Raw genomic sequence first — 21,231 nt, 5'->3', positions numbered from 1 at the left:
TATCGACTTTATGGTTTTTTGTGCGGGTGGTTTTTTGAATAAATAGAAAACAATATATTCTGTTTGTAGATTAAAAATGCCTGTTGAAGTGTAGATTAAACAACATATGTGAATCCATATAACTTTAAAATTGTTTAAATTATTTTGTACATAATAAAGCAAGGGTACGAATTGTATGGAAGTTGCAACATTGCCGACATCATTTGTTTACGTTCTGAAGTAATTTGCTGACACTTGAAAATTGCTATATTCAATTAACTTCATTTATTAAATTTTAGAGCTCTTAGATTTTGAATGGCACCTCAACCGGTCGTAACTGGTCTTTCACCCAAAGAGGGTCCTCCAGGAACTCGTGTTATAATACGTGGAGAGTTCTTGGGCACTAGAGCTACTGATCTCATAGGTGAGCTATATCGTGCATCGCGTACTATGCATTTATGTTAACGCCCTATTTTGCAGGTCTGAAAATTTGTGGTTCTGATTGCTTGCTGTCGGCCGAATGGAAATCGGCAAATAAAATAATTGCCCGCACAGGACCCGCAAAGGGCAAAGGTGACATTATTGTCACAACAATTAGCGGTGGTGAAGGCACATCGACAGTGCAATTTCGCGCTTATCATGAAACCATAGGTCCTTTAAAAGAGTCGGCAGTATGGATAGAAGAGTCACCATCGCAAAATTTTGCTTGGGGTCGACGTACACTGGCACAATCGGTGTTGACACAAGAAGATCCACTCGGTTTGTCCATTGAAGGCAATGAACAAAAAATACCAGAAGACTTGCGTGACCTATTTCCCGAAGCAAGTGGTGATTTATCGCAAGAGAACTTTTCACCATCGTGGTTTTTGCTTGAAAATCACTTGGCTACGTCTTTTGAGGACTTAAAAGCTGGTCTAGCATATTTAAAGCGAAAAGTGGAAAGTCAAAAAGAGGGGCAGTTATCATTTTTAAAGTCAAATGCGGGTTCTGTGATTGATCAATTAGATACTCTGATGAATATAAAAGACAAATTGCAAGAAGACACACGAATTTTCGGTACAGAGCCTCTAAATGTGCTTGAGAACTCTATAGAGAGTAAGTATTGAATTTTCATATATATATTTTATTGGAATATATTATAATAATATTTATAATTGGTGTTCAATAGATTCCATAACTGAATCAAAAAATATCTTTACGGAAGTACTGTGGCGGAAAGAAAAAGCAGATTCAACCCGCGCCGTTCTCTTTGCTCTATCGCGTCATAAATTTTTATTTTGTTTACCGAATTCGGTTGAACGCCGTGCAGAGGCAGGCGAATATGATATTGTTGTAAATGATTATGCGCGTGCCAAGAATTTGTTTGGAAAAACTGAAATACCAGTAAGCTGAGATAAATATTTTACATTTATACGGATTACCATATTTATAATGTGGTCATTTTCAGATGTTTCGACGTGTACTTGAGGAGGTGGATCAGCGCATCCTGCAGATACGAAAACAATTACATGAAAAAGTAGTCAAGATGCCACAAAGTGTGGAACAGCAAAAGAAACTAATAAAGGCATTAACCAGTCTTGAGGTTAGCACGCAATATTTATGTGATTTGGTAAATTATTTAAATATAATCATTTTCAGGTACAACAAAGCGGTACGAGCATTGGTGATCGCATACGTAATGTTGATCCCGCTTGGGATGCCATTGAAGCGCGTGCAAAGTATTTGGAATATACCTTTAAACAAACGTTTGAACAGTATGCATCTAAGGACTCTAGTGGACAAGAAAGTGTGCTATTTATTTAACCGTTAAATGCTTCTATTTAATATATTGATTATTTTAGAATCTAAGAACCGCGATAGTACCAATCAGCCACATAGTCGTGTGCTGTTCTGTGAAGAAATTTGTGATATCGCCGCATCGCAATTACCCGATTTATGGCGCTTAGGGCAATTATATTTCACTGGAGAGCTACGTGGTGCACACGATCCTAAGCCAGGTGATTTCAAGGTAAACTACATTACCATTGTAAATAGCATACGTTTGTATTTATATACTTTTTGTTTGCCACAGCGTATGATTTTAAATGCAATTGAAAAATTCTGCGCCTATTTGCGTGTCGCTGTGCTAATTGCGTCGGATTTGCGTGCGCTGCGTCAAACAACAGGTTTGGCTTGGCCCATCGGTTCATCATCGGCCACGCATCAGTTTCTACCATGGATATCGCAGTGCTTGCGTTATACGCGTATAACATACGCCACTCTAATACGTTTAGATCTGCCATCTGAAGCGTTGGACATCATACAGAAATTAATCGATGAAATTCGTATTTTCTGCTTTTCAATAACATTCAAACGGGCTAGTGACCGCTGTAAGAAGTTAGGCGAAGAAGAAACTTGGGAAATGGACGTAGAGGACTTTCCAGGCGCCACAATGTTACCAAATTGTTTGGAAAAATTGCTGTTAGAGACGCTGGATGAAGCGCAAAATGCTTGCATGAATCCAGAAATAAGGTAAGTTCAAAAAAATATTTTTTTAAAATCAAATTAATTTTAATTAAAAAATTTTTTTTTTGTATTTAATTTTTTTTCATTTAATTTCGTTATCGTATTTAATTTTTTTTATTAAAAATTTTTTATTGATTTTAATTTTTTTTTAATATTATTTTTCTTAAATTTTTAAGTATTTTTATTTCTATTTTTAATTTTTTTTGTTCAAATTTTTTAAAATTTTTTTTTATATATATATTTAAAAATTATTTTTTTTATACATATATTTTTTGTATATATACATACATATATCGTTTTTTATAAAAAAAATTTTTATATATATATTTTTTGTATATATACATACATATATCGTTTTTTATACAAAAATTTTTTATATATATTTTTTTTTTCTTTTTTTGTTATTTAGGGAAGGTAACTTACTGGAACCACAGTCGGATGGACAGCGGGAAGTGTCACAACGTTTGCAAGAATTTTTATCCACCTTCTGTGGTGTCATTGAAGAGTTGGCATACCAGTCACACGACGAAGAGACACCAACTCACAACATGTCTCAACTCATTGGCTATCCAAATGTACAGCAGAGCGCCCTTATGTCTGGGCGTTTTTGGAATTCCAGCGTTATTACCTGGGAGCAGCGTATGCTTTGTTGTCTCGCCAACTGTGCATATTGCAACAAGAGTTTCTTTCCACACGTTGGCGATATATTTGTCAAGTACCAAACACATTAAAAGTAAAAACAAAATTAAATCTGAACTAATTTCATTATATAATTTTAGATATGGTTACCCATTGCCGACGCTGGCTATTGAAACGTCACGTTATTCCGTTAATCAGTTATTTACAAATCTCTTGGATGCATATGTGGAACACAAAGTGGATCCATTGGTCGGTACAATAGAGCCATCAATGTATTTGGGGCGCTTTCAATGGGATAACGGAATGGAAATCGGCAAGTTGCGTCCATACGCGCACGAATGCTGTGACAACTTAGTGGGTGTTTATTCCGAAATATACACAATATCGCCGGCATTGTTGCGTCCCATACTTGAACCGATTGTGCTTACCGTTTCGGAGGAGTTGGCACGCTTAATGAGTTGTGTGCAAGAATTTAGCTACACAGGCGCCATTCAAGCTAATGTAGATATACGTTTGATAAGGGACGCCTTGAAATTTTATACAAACGAAACGGGAAAGTAAGTATTTTTCAGTAGTTTTCACTATTGTTTTGTATCGCTCTCAATTCTTGTTTAATTTGGTTTGTTTGTAATTTTCAGAAATTATTTTCTCGAAGCCTTGGAGGCTATAAAACCACCACTTAATGGTGAGCAATTGCGAAAGAGCGATGAAATATTGGAACGTGTTAAGACTTGCATGAAACTGCAATTGATGTGCTTTTCAGTCAAGGATCCATAAATTTCGTAGTGACTAAGAATTTAGCATAATATTTAGTCTTAAGATATAATATACACTTACATTGATTACCGTTAAGGTTATGCAAATATTTATTCCAATTCGAAACAAATGTCTTAAATGCATAAACTTAATAAACATATATATAAACATATAGAATTCAGTATGATTTTCTTATAATTGTGAGTTTTTGGAATCGTGATACCCGTTATATATTTCAAAAGTATTAACTTTCGGCTTATATAAGGAAGCATGGTCTTTGTGTTCGATTAATTTATATATATATACACCGGTTTTTAACAATTTTTTTTTAATGTCAACATTTTATTATTATCATAAAATATACGGTTACATTTAAGCAAAATTTGTTCTTCAAAATAGTGTGTTATATATATACAAATAATTTTATAAAAAAAATTCTAACTTTCTGGTTAGACAGTATTTCACCTTTTACAGCTTAAAATCAAATGAGAAGTCATCACCCATAGTTTGGAACTTTTCAAAGTTTTCCTTGATCGCCTTCTCAACATCAATTGAATCGAATTTCTCCTGTATACGCATTTTCACAGGATTCTCTAGAATATCCATAATTTGATAACGTAATAAGTTGGGTAAAATATTGACAGCGGCTTCCGCAATATAGTCCAAGGTACCGGCACCATCACTTCGTATTTGTATATTGCCCAAATCGATTTGTAGATCATTGATTTGTGGACGCTTACGTGTATCTAGCGATTGGCTCAAATCGACGGTAAAACGTATATATTGAACAGAAAATTTAAATACGCCTGTACGAGATCCGATCCCAAAATCAATTTCCCAATGACTTTCGCCGGCAATCTCCTGTGTGCCCACATGGAAATGTAATTTAATGGTATTATTCTGCATGGTTACCGACATATCGCCAACGCGATAGAAACTCGACACACCCCAAATCCACGAGTTCACCAGCTGAAAGGTGAATATGCCAGCCGTGCGATTATAGTCGGGTAAATGATATGGATCGTAACCCATATCGCGTACTTTCCTTCTACCCTCGGCTATGGCCATATCTAGTGGTGATATGGAATTGGGTAAAAGTCGGTCACCCAAGAATTTTTCCAGATTTCCATTTATCTCTTCGCGCAATTTCTTATCCGCTTCCTGCAGCATGAACGGCTTCATGGCATCGAAGACGAGTGTGGGTGCAGAGTTGACAACGCTTTGAAATAAATTGCCAACTAAACCTAAATTTTGGAAATCCATAGACATATCGCCGAAAGTAATATCCATTTTTATGCGTTCCGTAGTCAAATGTCCATCTCTTTCGACAGCCAGTGCCGCATTCGTCTTCACGTAGACATTTTTCAGCACAACTGTGAATGGACCATTAGCGCGGGTGAACAGTGAGCTCAGCGTGTACATGCCACGAACGTCCATCTTGTCCAATTGTATACCGGCTTCGACCTGAAAGTAAATAAAATTTGAAGATGCCAATATTAAAATGAAAAATATAAAAGAAGTTTGTATATAATTATATGTACTCTGAGCAGGGTATATTAAGTTTGCCATAAAGTTTCTTACACCCAGAAAGAAGCATCGGAGACCCTATAAAATATATATACGCATGATCAGCGTGAGGAGGTGCGTTGATTCAGGTCTAGTCTTTTAGTTTTTGAGATATCGATTTGAAATTTTGCATACGTCCTTTTCTCCTCAAGTAGCTGCTCATATATCCGAACCGCCAATATCGGACCACTATAGCATATAGCTGCCATACAAACTGAACGATCGGAATAAAATGCTTGTGAGGAAAACTTTTTTATTCGACAAGATATCTTCCCGAAATTTAGCATGTACTATTTTTGCAAGCAATAGCGCAATATCCAAAGAAATTGTTTAGATCGAGGCACTATAGCATATAGCTGCCATACAAACTGACCCATCAAAATTAAACTCTTGTATGGAAAACGTTTCTATTTGACAAGTTATCTGCACGAAATTTATCATAGTTTATTGTGCAAGTAAACGTTACAGTCCCTGAACAAATTGTGCAGATCGGACCAGCATAGCTTATAATAGCTGCTATATTTGTATACCCATACTGTTCCCACGACAGTTGGGTCTACGTAACGGGTACGGATATGAATTTTTATCCGGCCAAGGACTGTTAACGGCAGCATTCCTTAAAATTACTTCAGCAATGTTTGGTGCCACTACAACAACAACAATATAGCTGCCATACAAACTGACTGATCAAAATCAAGTTCTTGTATGGAAACATATTTATTTGCGATCGGTTTTCTAGCTTCAGTGCAAGCGAAATTAACTTTTTTTCTTGTTTTAATTAAAATTTTTGTTTGAGCGCGTCATATAATGAACTTAGCACTGAGTACTGATTCATTGCTCTCGCTACATATATTTGAAACTAATGTTATCAACAACAAACACACATTATTACATATTATCTACTTTCCTACTTATCAGCGATTTTCAAATGCGTTTCGATCTTATCAATGGAGGCGATATGATCGAACAGCTAAATTATATTTAATTTTATTTTGAATTTATAAATTTGTATAATTCATAAAAACTTTTCATGTTACTAAATTTAAATATATGTACTCTTATATTTACCTTCATTTCCTTCAGATCCGCTTGTACCGAGTCAATACGAAATTTCGACAAACCATACGCTTTCACCTTTATCATACTCAACGTACCCATACCGAGACTTTTGCGTATATCCGGCACCTCCATGGGATCTGGAATGGGCGCACCTGGAAAACCGAGCGGATCCTCCTGCTTGTAATGCTCCAGGATGGCGAAAAGCTGCGCCGCCAAACGATTCTCAGTTACGCGTACATTATGATCGTCCTTTGCATCACTAGACAAGTCAATGTCTGTGTTGGACTCCTCTTTTGTGTCTATGGAAGTATGCAATAATGTTTTTAATCACATAAATGTACTATGTATGTATGTATAGGTGCATGAATATGTAGTGCTTATTTACCAACATCCTCATCGCGTATGAGCGCCTCACTAAGATCCAAGCAAAATAGTAAAGCGAAAGATAACGCGAGACATGTGTGCCGCATAAGCATGTTTGTTATGAATTGAAAACAACAACAATTTATCAGCACAAAATTAACAGCATCCACGAAAATAAAAAAATTCACTTATTCACATAAGTCTTTGAATACTGAAAATATTGATGACACTCTAACGGCGTTTAGGTTCTGAGTTGTGCGCGCCACGACGTTCGGTACACAAATGGCGTCATGAATTGCTAGTAGCCTGAAGGAGGAGTCGTTTTGAGATGCACTTGCGTGTAAGTGTAGAAAGTGAGCGGCAATGAAGCGACTTTGAGTTCAGCTCTGAGATTAAGAACTTTGATTAACAACAAGAGACGTTTCGGATTGAGTTAGCAGCGTGCAAAATATGATTTTTATAAATATATTCATAATTTGTGTTGCTCTGCCTTGAAGTAGCAAAATTACGTTACCGTTGGACAAAACTTAAGAGGTTAGGAGTAGTCAGAATTTTCAAAAATTCACTTTCTATTTGCATTTTCCTAAAGCAATATTATTGAAATATATGAAACCACGATTTTACTTTTATAAGATTAAATAATTTATTGGCAAAAATTATTAACTATTTAAAATTGCATCTTTTTCATGTTTCTGACTACGCCTAACGCCTTAACAGCGATTGCATAATATAAATTCGTTTTTGTTTAATAATTTATTACATTTATTACCCAATTCGATTTAGATTCATTTTAAAACTTAATTACTCCAATTTAAAAGTATACAATAAATTTTAACATACAAACATACTATTACATACTAATTAATATGTATATGGTATGCATTTATTCCTACATATATAAATATCTTTTTTAATGTGTATATATGTGTGTATGTCTGTGCTTTGTGTTTAATGCTGTGATAGATTTGGTCAAATACACCTTTAACTTAATTTTAACATTTCAAAAATGCTTCGAGTTTGATTTAAATTTAAAATTACCGTTGCGTACTACAAATGTATTAAAAATGCTCTACAATTAAAACAATGAAGTTCGCTTAAAACATTCAAATCATTTTAACATTGATTATGCTTCCTATAAATTTTTACCGCTAAACTTACAACTATGTTAATTTATAAACAAAAAATTCAAATTATTTTACAATTTGTTCGAAACCATCTAGAACTAATTCAATATGAAATTTCATTTATATATATATATATATATAATATATAATATATAATATAATATAATATATAGATATATGTATATAATACAACAACATTATCATCATGTTATATAAAATATATTGCAACTAGCCTATTTGCTTATGTTTTGTTTGCAAGCATAAAGCAATGCCTAAATTAGGCAAAAATACAGACACGTAACTGGTGTTGGCAAGCAGCCCAAAACGAGTTAGTAACTCACATTATAATAAGTATAATGTTTTTGAAAAAAAAAAATATATATATATGTATAAATTAAAAAAAAAAAAGAAAAACTAATTCTAGCAGTGCTTTAAACTGAGATTTGGCAAATTCTGTGGAAGTTTTTGAGCTAAATATGCACGCTACAATTATGAAGCAGCAGCATAGACTGAATAAATATAATGAAGAGTATTTTTGTTGGCAAAAAATTAAGCTATTTGTTGGCTTTCACTTCCAAACTATTTCCGAACTATTTCTAACATACATGTACAAATTAAAAAATTTGCCTAAACTCAGACTTTAAATATGAAATATTAGTGTAATAAAACTAATAAATAAATATATACACATCAACAACTGCCCGTTATAATTATAGCTTTACGCTTACAACGTTTTCCTAGCTGCGCATCCTACAAGTATTTTTGGTGTGCGTCTTGATCAAGTCTTACCAAACCTATTAGCCACTGCATTAAAAGTTCTAATGTGCTTTTTATGCTCTCGTTTTCTATAATAATTCTTTTTTTATACTCATGCGAGTTGAAAAAGACACTTTTGCATTTCACTGGAAATGGGGTAGCTAATTAAAAAAAAATGTTTTGTACTAAATATACATTTTAGCCGTATTGATAAAGTAGCGTTGACCAAATTAACTAAATATATAAATTTGATTTATTTACGCATAATAAATAATTGCACTAAAGTAGCCGCTTTTGAAACAAAATGGCGCATGAAAACTGAATAAAAAAAAATTCGAAATACATTTTCAAAATAAAATGATTAAACTAGCATTTCAAAAACTTCATTTTAAGAAAATTTAATAGCTTAGTATTTTATTTGCCTGAGCTTTTAATAGTTTCAAGTATATAAGAAAGTTTTAAGTAATTTTTACTTTTTGTTCTTTTGGACAAGCATACACTTGAAGTTACCTGTTTCGCGCATTACTAGATTTCTTTATATCATATCGTTTTCTCCTATAATCTGGGCGCTTGGGCGCTTACCGAGCTAGTTGCCTACTTTCTTATTATTGTCAAACTACATATCACTCGCTTCAATTACTTCCACTAAAGCGGGTGTTATGTGTGATCCCGCACCGCCAATATTCATATTCATGCCCAGACTCATGCGACTAGCGCTGCCACTGCCGCTACCCGTACTGCCACTACTCAGTGATGGCACAGACGTTATGCGGGTGCTTGTTGCAGCGTTTGACAGGCCACTGTGGCTATAAATTGTGGATAACATATTTGTGTTATTACTACCACTATTCACCATGGTCGTTGACGTGACAGCGCCTGTGGTGAAGTTCAAATATTCTGATTCCATGGAATCAGAAAACATTTCCGCTTTGAAGGTGTTAGGTGAGGAGGAGACAATAATTGGTGATAGCGTGATTGTTGTAGCAGAGGATGATAGTATTGGTGTTAGTGTTTGTGCATGATGCATATTGTTGTTGCTGATCGTTGCTGGGCGCATTGTTACAATATTTTGTTTTACTTGTTGGTTTTGTGTATGTGTGTGTGTGTTATTATGCATTTGTGGCTGCTGTTGATGATGATGATGATGTTGTAGTTGCAGCGGTAACGAAGTGGCTGCTACATATTTGCCACTTGCCACAGATGCTGAGGTATTGTTAGCGGATGTGGTAATTAAATGCGACGAAACAAGCCGTTGTCCATGTATTTGTTGCTGATGATGCTTCTGTTGTTGCTGTTGTTGTACACGATGCTGTTGTAAGTGTGGCTGTTGTTGCAGCAGCACACTTTGGTGTGTGCTTTTATTCGTTGCCGTAATCGGCGATGTTGTTGTGTTGCTGGTACTCGTGTTGCTTAGAATATTTACTGTTGTCATGTTACTCAATAAGGTGTTACTATGGTTACTACTGCCGTTGGCGGACGAAGTCACCTGTAGTTGGGGTATACTATGAATGCGCTGGATGTTGGAATTGCTGTGTTGGTGGTGTGCTTGGCCGGTAGTTAAGACATTTACAACTAATATTTGTAGAAAAGAAGAAGAAGAAAAAACGGCATACAAATTATTCACAATTATCAATTTTTTTTTAAATTTAAATTGAATTGTCTAAACTGCTTGTTTAGGCTCACCTTGGTATTTACCCTCAGCATTTTGTATGAGAACAGATTCCATAGGCAACATATTGGTTTGGTGTTGGTTACTACTGATGGTGGTAACCGTTTGCGTTTGTTGTTGTTGTTGCTGCTGCGATGAAATGGGATGCAAACTAATGAATGGTATTAGCGTTGCTCCTTTGGAAGACGGTGATGAGGAGTTCGGCGTCAAATGCAGTTGTGAGGTTACTGTTGCTATTGACGGTGACGATAATGCGCTTGATGAAGTGCTTTGTTGCTCAGACACAATTGTTATGGCCTGTTGATGCGTTGTGTGTTGTTGGGGTGATGTTGTTGTTGCCGTCGAAGTGTTGTGCGCACGTGTGGTTAACGTGGTACCCACTTGCAACTCACTTGGACTTAATCTTGGAGTTTCGTCTGCCACTTGAATTTCATAACATGCCAATTCTGGTATTACCGGGCGCACTTTACCACCATCCGGTCGATGCGGATTTCGGCAGCCACGACATTTGCAACCAATGCACGACTTGGAATCCACATAGCAGGGACAACGTTGACCGCAACAAGTCAGTTTACCAGGCGTTGGGGTAGCATTGCCACATCTACAACCTCTTCGTTTCGCATTCAGTTTGTTTGCCTGAGATTGTTGCTGTGTTGTAACCACTGAGTTGGCAATTGCCGCTGGTGTTGATGCGGGCGCTGATACAGGCGAGATTGCTGTTGCGACCGTCTTCTGTGAATAAACGAATTTTAGTTGATAAAACTGTGTTTAACTTACAATTTAAATATAAAACTTACTCTCTGTCCGTTTTCCTCATCACCATCGGTTTTTCTTTTAATAGTAATCTTATTGCCGACGCCAGTGTATAAAACAGAATACATGGCTGAACCATTGGAAACCGTTTTTATGGAGGGTGGATTACGTATTTGTTGTGAAGTAATAGTGGCAGTGGTTGTAGTCGCAGTTGCGCTGGTAACTGATGTGGGTGACGCTACTACACCTGTGGTGGCCGAAGAGATGATTGCAGAAGTCGTGGGCGTACCTGACGCAGATACTTTAAAAGTAACAGACGCGTTCGTGTCAGAGTTAGTTATGCTGGCTGCTTTTACCGCTGAAGCTATACTGATTGGTGCACCGCCGCGTGCTTGCGCTTGAGCGAGTTGACGTTTAAGCGATTGCAGCTTAGCTGATGCTATCGTCAAGGGTGCAGTGGTGGTAGCGGATGAAGATACAATTGGTACAACAATACCGGGTGTGTTTGGACCAACGTATGTAATTGTGGGAGGCGCAGACAGTGAAGCAATGCTACTGTTGCTGGTGCCCACAATTGATTGGGTAGCGCATAAATGTGGGTTTTGTATGTTATTAGATTCACTGGCGCTTGTTTTTATATTCCTAACATACAACATATGTGATTGACCGTGTGCCTGTTGCTGTTGTTGGTTTGTCACATTAACTTTCGATGTCATTAGAATGTGCGGATTGGTTGGTGTGGCAGAGCTTCCATGGTTGTTTGTCTGTTCCCGCTTGATGATAGCAGTGTGTGTTGGTAACAATGTTAGGGAGTTGCTAGATGTCGGCGCGGGTGTTATTGGAGAAGTTGATAGCCGAGGAGCGGTATGTGTTTGAACCCTTTTCTGAGGCACTAGTAAAGGTGCCAACGGCGTTACAGCACTGACACTTGGTGTTGACTGATTCTGTACACTTGTAACAGCCGTTGGTATTGTTAGAAGCGTATTTTGTAACTTAATTGTAGGCCCCATTTGTGGTAAGTCAGCATTAAAAGCGTTTAATATATCATCATATCGCGCACCCTCCTGAATAATATCCCCACAAGTTGTCATATGTGGCATTGGCGCAACACCGAAAACATTCTCTCCACTACAAGTCAGCGCTTGATGAGCCTTTTGTCGGCTCAGATGAGTGTAAAAATTCGAGGACAATAAATGCTCACAAAGGCTTTTATAACAAAGCAGAAGGCAACGCATAGTTTTATTTTCCGTATATGTCTTAAAATCCTGCAGATCTTTGCAATTGATACATAAGGGGCGCAGTGCTTTTCGTCCACGGACACATAATCTACACACATTGTGTTGGCAACGCGCATTATTTAAAGGCTCGTACGGATCATTTAGAAGGCGGGCACAAACAGCGCAGGAAAGTAGTTGCCTTAGTTGCCCAAACAAGCGGCTAAGGTCATGCATGCGTTGCTCACCAAAACCGTTACTTTCAGTGGTATCAAACTGCAACACTAGTTGCGCTGTAGAAACATAAACACAAACAGCGTTCATTGCGTCAAGACGCTTCTCTTCACCAACACCGCTACCGCCACTTAAACTCCCACTGACTACAGAAAACATCAATAAACACAGTTGATAGAATGATTTGGTACAACACTTAGCAGATGCAAATAAAGTGATAATGACACTTAACAATTTATTGTCCCATATTCGCTACAAACTATTTATATGTATATATATTTATTGTTTTCTACATATGTTTTGTTGTTATTGGCTTAGAGAAGCTGTTGCAAAATCGATGGCGCTAACAACCGGCGATCAATGGTCGAAAAGCGTTTATAAACCGTTTGTAACACTTTTAACTTGTTTTATAAGTAATTATTCATAAAAGGTAACGATGGAATTGATTTCTACAACAGCCATATATGTATTTGCGATAAAAACTTTATTCACTGAAAATAATGTCACCAAAAGAACGTCGATTGCTTGCGGCTGTTAATTGCTTTTATTTGACACGCGCTCAATAATTCAACACAAAAATTCTTCTGCGGATAATATTTGCAAATTATATATAGCTTTGCACTTCACATCCGCACTGCTAGAAAAAGTTTGTTTATGTTCCAATTTGATTTAGAAAATTGTAATGCAAAATAAAAATTGCGCTGAAAAATGCTGAAAATTCTGATAAAGCACTAGCAAAACTCGCCGATTGTTTTTTGGCATTTCATTTTATGTTTGACATTCACTTTGTTGACATTCTTTACATTTTTCTTTTCTTCGTTCATCTCATTCAGTACAGTACGTAGTAAAACTTGAAAATTAGGTTTAGCCAATTTAAGAAAAAAAAGAATTGCAGCCAACTTTAGTGTTATAATTTGCCGCTTCAAAGGAACTAGAAAAGCGGAAAAAGTGTAATTTTTATTCGAAAACATAATTTCCTTTTACAAATAAGGAATTGTTTAGCGAATCAAAATATAAGCTAATCCTAATATTTGGAATATATAGTTGCATAAAACAAACGCATAAATGGTAAAAGCAGTGTATTCAATGAACGCTGTTTTGTACTTTCGTGTTTCCGGTGAGTGCCGTCTTTGACGGAATGCAAATTATGGAATTGTATTAATGACCACTATTATTGTAATATTTACATTATATAATTATTACAAAACTTGTTAGCGCTAATTTTTATTATAGCTGATAAAATATTACTATTGGTAATTTAAATATTTTAGAGAATCGAAATCGAGTAACTTTTAACACACAGAGGTTTGCGTAAATCTATCGTTAGCAGGTGGCTTAGTTTTATAGAGCTTAAACTAGAAAAAACGTTAACTTCGACTGCACCGATTCGCCCTTCACAGCTGAATTTCTTATAGCATAAAATGTATAAAGAGATCTTCATTTTGATTTTGATTGGTCAGTTTGTATGGGCGCTATATGCCCTAGTGGTCCCATAGCGGCGTTTCCGACAAATGAGCCTAGCGAGAGAATTTAAGGGAAAAGTCAATGAATCCTTCGATTATTTATGCATTTCAATCATCACCTTTGTGGCAAGTAAACTAAAAGGTGAAAAAATAATAATCTACGCGTAAACAGAAGAATATTATAATACACATACATTGAAAGTGTAAATGCGTTGGCGATCACATCTGTTCTTATAGAAGAAAAATAAAAAATGAAAAAATTGCGATAAATATTGCCATTAGGAATGATAGTATCACATCAGCGAAATGATGCAAAGAATCAGCCGATCATAAGATGCCTTTGCCCATCGAACTGTTGGTCTAAACATCCATACCTACATACGATGACGAGGTGATGCTTATCCATGGGGCGCACAATTTTCAAACTGAATAAATTTATTGCGCTCTTCTCTTTGCCGGCAAACGCATACATTTTCCTGACTGACACGATCACACGCGGCACTAGTTGTCGTCGCGTCGTCTTCATAATATCTACACATGCACATTTTGGTGAGCATATCCTAGGTATTGGGGCATGCGCGATTCACCAACACAACTCAACAAATCAGAGCAAGAACACATATCGCCTTCGAATCAGCATCAGCATCATTCACATCCATACACTTACAGCACTATTAACGGTACATATTGTCCGCATTGGGAACTCTTGGCAGCCATCGTTATTGCAAGTGGAAAATTCTTTCAGTTGGTGTTTCGTACTCGTCGAGTGTTGTTCTCGGTTTCTTCCTCAGAAGATTTTCCGTTTCTCATCTAAAATAAGTTTTATTTATTTAATTTATATATACTACATATACATATATAGTATATGCGTCGCGGCACTTTGAATTAAATAGTTTTACTGTTTGACAATTCAATCGGGGGAAAACCGCATCGTTTTACATTTGTGTACCTTCAAGTGTACGGCTAATTTGTGTTTTTTTGGATCCTAACGTGTCCAGAATTTATGGTTAGTAACGCGCTAATCTAGTCATAATTAAAAAAAATCTGAAAATCGCGAAATCCAACGCCTCTATGCTTACCGGAAATATTTAGCAAAGTTACATAACAAGCGAAAATGCACACATATATACATATATAATTTTTGCTGAGCGTTAAACGCAGATTTTTATTAAAAATTAAGCACACACAAATTTATCGAACAGTGTAGAAATGTGTTAAAAAAGCAAACGAAAGACTAAATTGAGTGGCAGTATTTGTAATTATTACATTTGAGTACATAAAAATCATAAAACACATATGTACTTATGTACACGTATACAAGTATGTGTATATGTGTGTATTTGTAGTAGTGAAACTATTCAAAACTAAAGTGAAAATCAAAAATCGGTCGGTGGAAATGTGTAATTGAGTGTGGTCACTGTCAGTAAAAGTGTTCCATCAGTTGCAGTAATATCACCCACAGCAATAGCAATAGCAACAACAAAAGCGCGAGCACCAGCGCCAGCACTAACAGGCAGCGACAGTAGAACACGCAGCAGAAATTCGGTTGAACAAGTTTAACGAACTGAGTTCATTTCTATTTTTGAAATACGAAATAATTTTCCTAATTTTTCTTTTACTTCATTTTATTTAACGAATTGGCCACAAAGTGTGCTGTGGCAGTGAGAATGGGAACTGTTCTTGCTATTGTTGTTGCTGTTGATTTTGCTGATGACTTGGATGCTACTGTTGGCGATGGCTATGTGTGTGATTATGGCCATTGCTGCAGCTGTGTATGTCTGTGTGTATATGTGGCTGCGTGCGGTTGGCTAGCCCATAGCGCCGCACAACCTTGCCATGGCCGAAGTATAAGTGACTACACTGCAAATTATTCGTTCAGTAAAAAAGTGCTGTTAATAATTTCATAATAATTTTAAAAGTTGTGACAGTAAATAATTAACAGTTAAAATGACACTTTATTTGAACAGCAAACAACTTAATCTTTTAAACTTTGAATTCAGTATTAATAATAAGAATATGTCGTCTGCACTTTGGCAGAGCTGCAGCTTCTTCTCCAGTTTCTATTGTAAATTTTTTTGTTAGTTTTTTTGATATTATAAAGAAATGGTTGGATTTTGGTGTGGCAGGCGTTTTTAGCAATAAAAAAATTCCTGCCGAAATTTGTAGAAGAATTTGACATATTTTAGTCCATAGAACAGATCATTAATTTGTTTATTTTATTTTTACTTTTTTTTTTGTAATTTTTTTTTTAAGTTCGAATATTTATATTTCTTAAAAGATCCCGACAAAATATGCATTCATTGAACTGCCGAAGTAAGCAGATAACTTATCAAATCTGCATATGGTGTGATATGTAAAATTACTAATACTTTCAGCGGTTGTCTCAGACTTACTACATAATGGATTTTTCGTTATTGTAAAGAACTATTTACATAATTTAAAAAATCTGTCGATTTTTTTAATCTAAATTGTGAAACTCTTAAACTCTAAATATTAAAGCATTATTTTTGCTTTACAACTGATTTAAAAAAATATCTAAATCGAATCTAAATGACATTGAACATGTTATGGATAACCGACCTATGACCAGTATATACTATATTGTACCATTTTGAATTTTATTGTAGTTTCTATAGTTTGAGTTGTTAAGCATAAAACTTTTTTTCACAGTGTATTAGTTATTATTATTTTTTTTTGGTTTCGATTATTAACTCTTTGCGGTTTTTTTACACAGCTCCTTAAGTATTGCTTTTTTGCATAAATTCACTACAGTGTGCATCACTTTATAGTGTATAAATGTTCGTATAAACAAAAATAAAAGAGTTCTCCACAGGAAACATGCGTTTGCTCGGTGCTTTAATTAGAACAATATCTAGAAATTTGATTTTGAAATGAGTTGTAGCACACAACATATGTTCATTATAAGGATGGTGGATATATATACTCGTATATATATATATATTAACACATATTTACTAAACATTTGAAAACGATTTTTATGTAGGCAAATGCATATTGCCTTAGAACTTCTTCGCCCATAATGATTGTGGGGAGAAAAAACAAGAAAAAACGTTAACTACTTGGTTGGTTACACCAACGCTTACCCTTCACAAATACAAAAGATTCCATACAAACACTTGATTCCGATCGTTCAGTTTGTATGGCAGTTATATGCTATAGTGTTCCGATCTAAACAATTTCTCCGGAGCTTGTAGCGTTGTCTTGGAAAATAATCTATACAAAATTTTGTGAAGTTATCTTGTCAAATAAAAAGGTTTCCCATACAAGTACTTGATTTCGATCCTTCAGTTTGTGTGGTAGCTCCCATATACCTATATTTATGTAGGTACGATATCGGCGGCTCAGACAAATGAGAGGAGAAAATGGCGTACGCAAAATTTCGGATCGATATCTCAAAAACTGAGATACTAGTTCGCACATATACAGACAGACAGACGGTCATGGCTAAATCAACTCAGCTCGTCACGCTGATCATTTATATACATAATTTATAATGTCTTCGACGTTTACTACTGGATGTTGCATACTTCGTGGCAAACTTAATATAATATACCCTGTTCAGGTTATAAAAATGGAAGAGGTGCCTACATATCTATCTAGTTTATTGGTTTCATATTATGGTAGACTTTCGACAGAAATATCAAAATGTCCTTTTTATAAGTAATTGGAGATTATGAATCTCCTATGCTATTTTAAATGGTCTTACCGGCTCGGCGATATGCAAAGACTTTTTTTTTCTAGAGCAAATCTTACGCCACATTAAATATGTGGAACTGTTTAAATAATTACAAAGTCAAATTTATTATTTATAGTACATATGTATGTATATTCAACCAAAATATTCCAACAAAATTTTCTTTAGAGCCGTTTATTAGTAAGAACAGCCATTTTAAAATTACAACTTCCGTATCCGTTTCAAGATCATTTAGTTGAAATCTAGACAAAATGTAACACTGCATATATTCTAAGATTATGCACGCCAACTGCCAAGGTCTGTAAACAAAAACAACTGTAATACTTTTGTTTGCGCTAAAAGCAACTACTTAATCCCCAACAATAAACTAAAGTTTTCGTTTATGAATAATGATGTGCTTAAGCGTTTCTAAATAATAAATTAACAAGGAAAATGTCTAAAAACTGTCAATGCTGCCAGCATACAAAAGTAATTTTTCTAAAATGTACAATACATATATCAAGATGTTTTCTTGTATTTGGACCACGCAAACATGCGCCAATATGTGAAAATTCCCGCTCGCATACATACATCTGTACCGAGATCACATCATGCCATCCACCACTCATAAAGCGCTGATAAATGTGTTTTCACACAGAGTAAATGCTTTCGCTTTCAAAATGTCGTCAGCGCCATTTTTAATCAACTTTGGGTACAAACTATATTTGTGATTTGAGAAAATATCGTGCGTTCGCCAGGAAGATTGTACTACATTGTTGTTGTACTTTGCGGCACTTACTGCGTACTCCATTAGATTAGTGGGTTAGTGAGTTGTTTTTGTGTTTTTGCGAAAATGTGACAAGTTGTTAGCACTTTCTAGGGCAGTATATATGACTTTGGCAGTATAATTATCAGAAAATTATGTATTTTTTTGCGACTAACAGCTGCTGTCATTTATATATTTTCTTATTTTGTTTGCGCTTTCAATAATTAGTTTCGAATTTCGCGCACTTTTTGAAGGTAAGGAAGGTAAACATGTCAATTAAATGAGAAATTTTGGCACAGCACATTTTTTAATATATTTTGGCGCTATTTTTTTTTTCGTTTTTATAGTGTATTATGATACCGTCAAGTGTTCCTTAAATAGTTTTTAACAATTGGATTGAAACAAAATTTAAACATTTAATTGACTGCAAGAATAAAAAATTCCCTAATTTAAAAAAATACCCCACCAAAGCAACTAATTAAGCTGCCAACAAAAAAAAATTATACAACAAAAATATATCAAACGGACCTTAAGTGAAAATAAACTCAATTTAGTCGTGTGCTCGCGTCCATATGTCTGGCCAGCCGCCACCGCCCTTTGGTGGGCCGCGTGGTTGGAATCCACGTGCGCATAATCCCGCCTCACCGTCGCCATCGTCGTTCATGTACCGTCCGCCATCGCCATGGACACCGGTTGCGCCCAGCCCGCCACCTATAATTTCGGGTCCGCGTTATCCTACCATGCAATCGCCGGCACCGATGAGCCCCACGCCCTTTGGGCACGCCATGTCGCCGGCACCGGGACGTGGTACACGCGGCACGAATAGCATACCGCATCCGCGTCCACAATGGCCGCAACAAGTAGCGGGTAATCATTCGCCGGCGCCATATCAGCCACCCACTTTCCAGCCGACTTTCTATCCCAATCAACCAGCCGGTGTACAATCGCCACAACTGCCGCCTAAAGTGGCGCAATCGCCAACCGGTCCCAAACCGTTCCGTCCCATGGCGCATGTGCCATTACAACATCAGAATTCGTATGGCGTTGGGCCGACCAGTTCCTTTCAATTGTCACCGACACCGTCGCCGATTGTTTGCCAAACACCGAATTCGGAATTTATGTATAGTAATCGTCAAACACCGTTATCGCAAACGTACGAAACACCACAACAACATCTACACCAACAGCAGCAACATCACTATCAACAGCAGCAGCAGCAACAACAACAACAACAGCGGCAGTCGCAGTATTCGCGACAACAGCCAACACCGAACCAATACGACTATGTCGGTGTTCCACTGGAGCCTCCGCATCCTAAATCGTATGTAGTTTATGATGATGAAGAGGAGTTTGGTCCGTCAACTGCGGAAATCATAGCGAATCAATCCCAAGATTACGTCGATGAGAAGTTGGCCGAATATCAGCTGACCATTCTGCAGTTGCAAGGTAAGTATTGTGCACAGAGTGTGTCAATTGAAAGAAAAAAATTTAAATAAGTGTGACTGATGAAATTCTTTTCCAAAAATTTTAAATAAGTGTGGCTGATGAATTTCTTTTCCAAGTACATTTTTGTTAACTGTTTATTAATTGTATTATTATATAAAAACAAGAAAAAACCGTTAACTTCGGCTGCACTGAAGCTTTAATACCCTACACATTTTTTAGCATAAAATGTATAAAAAGATCTTTATTTTGATTTTGATCGACCAATTTGTATGACAGCTATATGCTATAGTAATCCGATCTGAACAGTTTGTCTGGAGATTGTTCCGTTGCCTTGGACAATAATCTGCACGAAATTTCATGAAGCTATCTTGCCAAATTAAAAGCTTTCCATACAAAGACTTGACTTTAATGTTCAGTGTGTATGTTATAGTGGTCCGATCTCGGTGGTTCCGAGACGTGAGTAGGTTGGGCGAATAAGAACGTGTGCAAAATTTCAGATCGATATCTCGAAAACTGAGCGAGTTGTTCGCGTAAATTTCGACGGACAGACAGACAGACGGGCATGCCTAAACTCAGCTCGCCACGCTGTTAATTTATATATTTTATATATAATACATTATGTATTTACCACTTTGTATTTAAAATTTTGATCGAAATTAAGGTGAATTTGTTTATAAAATGCAAATTGTTTATTTTTTCTTACAAATCAATTTCTTTTCCTTCAAAGTAATTCCGGTCCGATAAAATGCAATTTTTTCAAGGTTTTTCCCAGTGCTCGAAACATTTGGAATATTTTTTTTCGGTATAGCTTTCAGGACTTTCTTCGATTCGGTTTCTATCTGCTTAAGGGGTATTCTAGTCTAGAGACATGAATTTTAGATAATTTTTAAAGTGTCGTAAAAAAAGGCAATCAATATTTTTACTATCGATTTTTTTTATCAGTTATCAACTGGCAGCTAATGAAGTGGGTCTCAAAAAAAAGGGGTCTAAAAAAATTGGAGCATGAGCATACCCATGATTTCAACCCTTCTAGTCATCTGAAGTGAAAAAAAGATTATCAATCTGCAATGACGTCGCAATTTTATGAACTAGCGATTAGTAAAAAAAAAAATGTTTGACAGAATGGCGACTGTTTGAAAAAAAAAGATTTTTTTAACATTTTTTTTATCTTCTCGTATTTTTTAAAAATATTAAAAATTGAAATACGAGTCTTGACGCGTTTGAGACACAAAACAATTTTCAAAA

At 35.9% G+C, this 21,231-nt stretch overlaps 4 protein-coding genes across 6 annotated transcripts in view; 2 read left to right on the top strand and 2 right to left on the bottom strand.

Annotated features, from left to right (window-relative positions):
* The first annotated feature begins 48 nt into the window (after positions 1 to 48).
* Sec5 (secretory 5) lies at positions 49 to 3,939 on the top strand. The gene is made up of 11 exons (XM_014237500.3): positions 49 to 219; positions 279 to 403; positions 460 to 1,074; positions 1,148 to 1,362; positions 1,427 to 1,561; positions 1,618 to 1,765; positions 1,821 to 1,987; positions 2,051 to 2,490; positions 2,894 to 3,199; positions 3,264 to 3,680; positions 3,762 to 3,939. Exons 2-11 carry the CDS (start codon positions 295 to 297, stop codon positions 3,898 to 3,900), a joined length of 2,691 nt encoding a protein of 896 aa, XP_014092975.2. The 5' UTR covers positions 49 to 219; positions 279 to 294; the 3' UTR covers positions 3,901 to 3,939.
* A 22-nt stretch (positions 3,940 to 3,961) lies between these two features.
* LOC106619428 (uncharacterized) lies at positions 3,962 to 7,169 on the bottom strand. Its single transcript, XM_014237510.3, has 3 exons — positions 6,890 to 7,169; positions 6,514 to 6,803; positions 3,962 to 5,343 (listed from the first exon to the last, which is right to left on the bottom strand). Exons 1-3 carry the CDS (start codon positions 6,978 to 6,980, stop codon positions 4,348 to 4,350), a joined length of 1,377 nt encoding a protein of 458 aa, XP_014092985.1. The 5' UTR covers positions 6,981 to 7,169; the 3' UTR covers positions 3,962 to 4,347.
* Positions 7,170 to 7,605: 436 nt separating this feature from the next.
* On the bottom strand, positions 7,606 to 13,377 carry msl-2 (male-specific lethal 2). The gene is made up of 3 exons (XM_014237509.3): positions 11,214 to 13,377; positions 10,431 to 11,148; positions 7,606 to 10,319 (listed from the first exon to the last, which is right to left on the bottom strand). The coding sequence occupies exons 1-3, from the start codon at positions 12,774 to 12,776 to the stop codon at positions 9,364 to 9,366; spliced, it is 3,237 nt and encodes a 1,078-aa protein (XP_014092984.2). The 5' UTR covers positions 12,777 to 13,377; the 3' UTR covers positions 7,606 to 9,363.
* A 1,449-nt stretch (positions 13,378 to 14,826) lies between these two features.
* The window catches only part of Msp300 (Muscle-specific protein 300 kDa), a 186,188-nt gene continuing 179,783 nt past the window's right edge, over positions 14,827 to 21,231 (top strand). Inside the window, exons 1-2 of one of the 3 annotated variants that reach the window (XM_070107521.1) lie at positions 14,827 to 15,086; positions 18,888 to 19,986. In XM_070107521.1, the coding sequence (XP_069963622.1) occupies positions 19,113 to 19,986 (874 nt within the window). In that variant the 5' untranslated portion in view covers positions 14,827 to 15,086; positions 18,888 to 19,112. The remainder of the gene's footprint in view (positions 15,087 to 18,887; positions 19,987 to 21,231) is intronic. The other 2 variants (XM_070107523.1, XM_070107524.1) reach the window with 2 other exon arrangements.

Source organism: Bactrocera oleae, chromosome 3, assembly GCF_042242935.1.
Source record: "Bactrocera oleae isolate idBacOlea1 chromosome 3, idBacOlea1, whole genome shotgun sequence".
Classification (NCBI taxonomy): Eukaryota; Metazoa; Arthropoda; class Insecta; order Diptera; family Tephritidae; genus Bactrocera; species Bactrocera oleae.
Note: the sequence above shows the minus strand (reverse complement) of the source record. Positions and strands in the feature narration are given on the sequence as shown.

Coding starts and splice junctions, on each gene's coding strand:
- Sec5 (XM_014237500.3), top strand. CDS start 295: ATGGCACCTCAACCGGTCGTAACTGGTCTTTCACCCAAAGAGGGTCCT. Junction 1,363..1,426: donor TTGGAAAAACTGAAATACCA/GTAAGCTGAGAT, acceptor GGTCATTTTCAG/ATGTTTCGACGTGTACTTGA. Junction 2,491..2,893: donor TGCATGAATCCAGAAATAAG/GTAAGTTCAAAA, acceptor TTTGTTATTTAG/GGAAGGTAACTTACTGGAAC.
- LOC106619428 (XM_014237510.3), bottom strand. CDS start 6,980: ATGCTTATGCGGCACACATGTCTCGCGTTATCTTTCGCTTTACTATTT. Junction 6,804..6,889: donor CATACGCGATGAGGATGTTG/GTAAATAAGCAC, acceptor ATACTTCCATAG/ACACAAAAGAGGAGTCCAAC. Junction 5,344..6,513: donor CGGATCTGAAGGAAATGAAG/GTAAATATAAGA, acceptor ATTTACTTTCAG/GTCGAAGCCGGTATACAATT.
- msl-2 (XM_014237509.3), bottom strand. CDS start 12,776: ATGTTTTCTGTAGTCAGTGGGAGTTTAAGTGGCGGTAGCGGTGTTGGT. Junction 11,149..11,213: donor ATGAGGAAAACGGACAGAGA/GTAAGTTTTATA, acceptor GTTTATTCACAG/AAGACGGTCGCAACAGCAAT. Junction 10,320..10,430: donor TGCTGAGGGTAAATACCAAG/GTGAGCCTAAAC, acceptor TACAAATATTAG/TTGTAAATGTCTTAACTACC.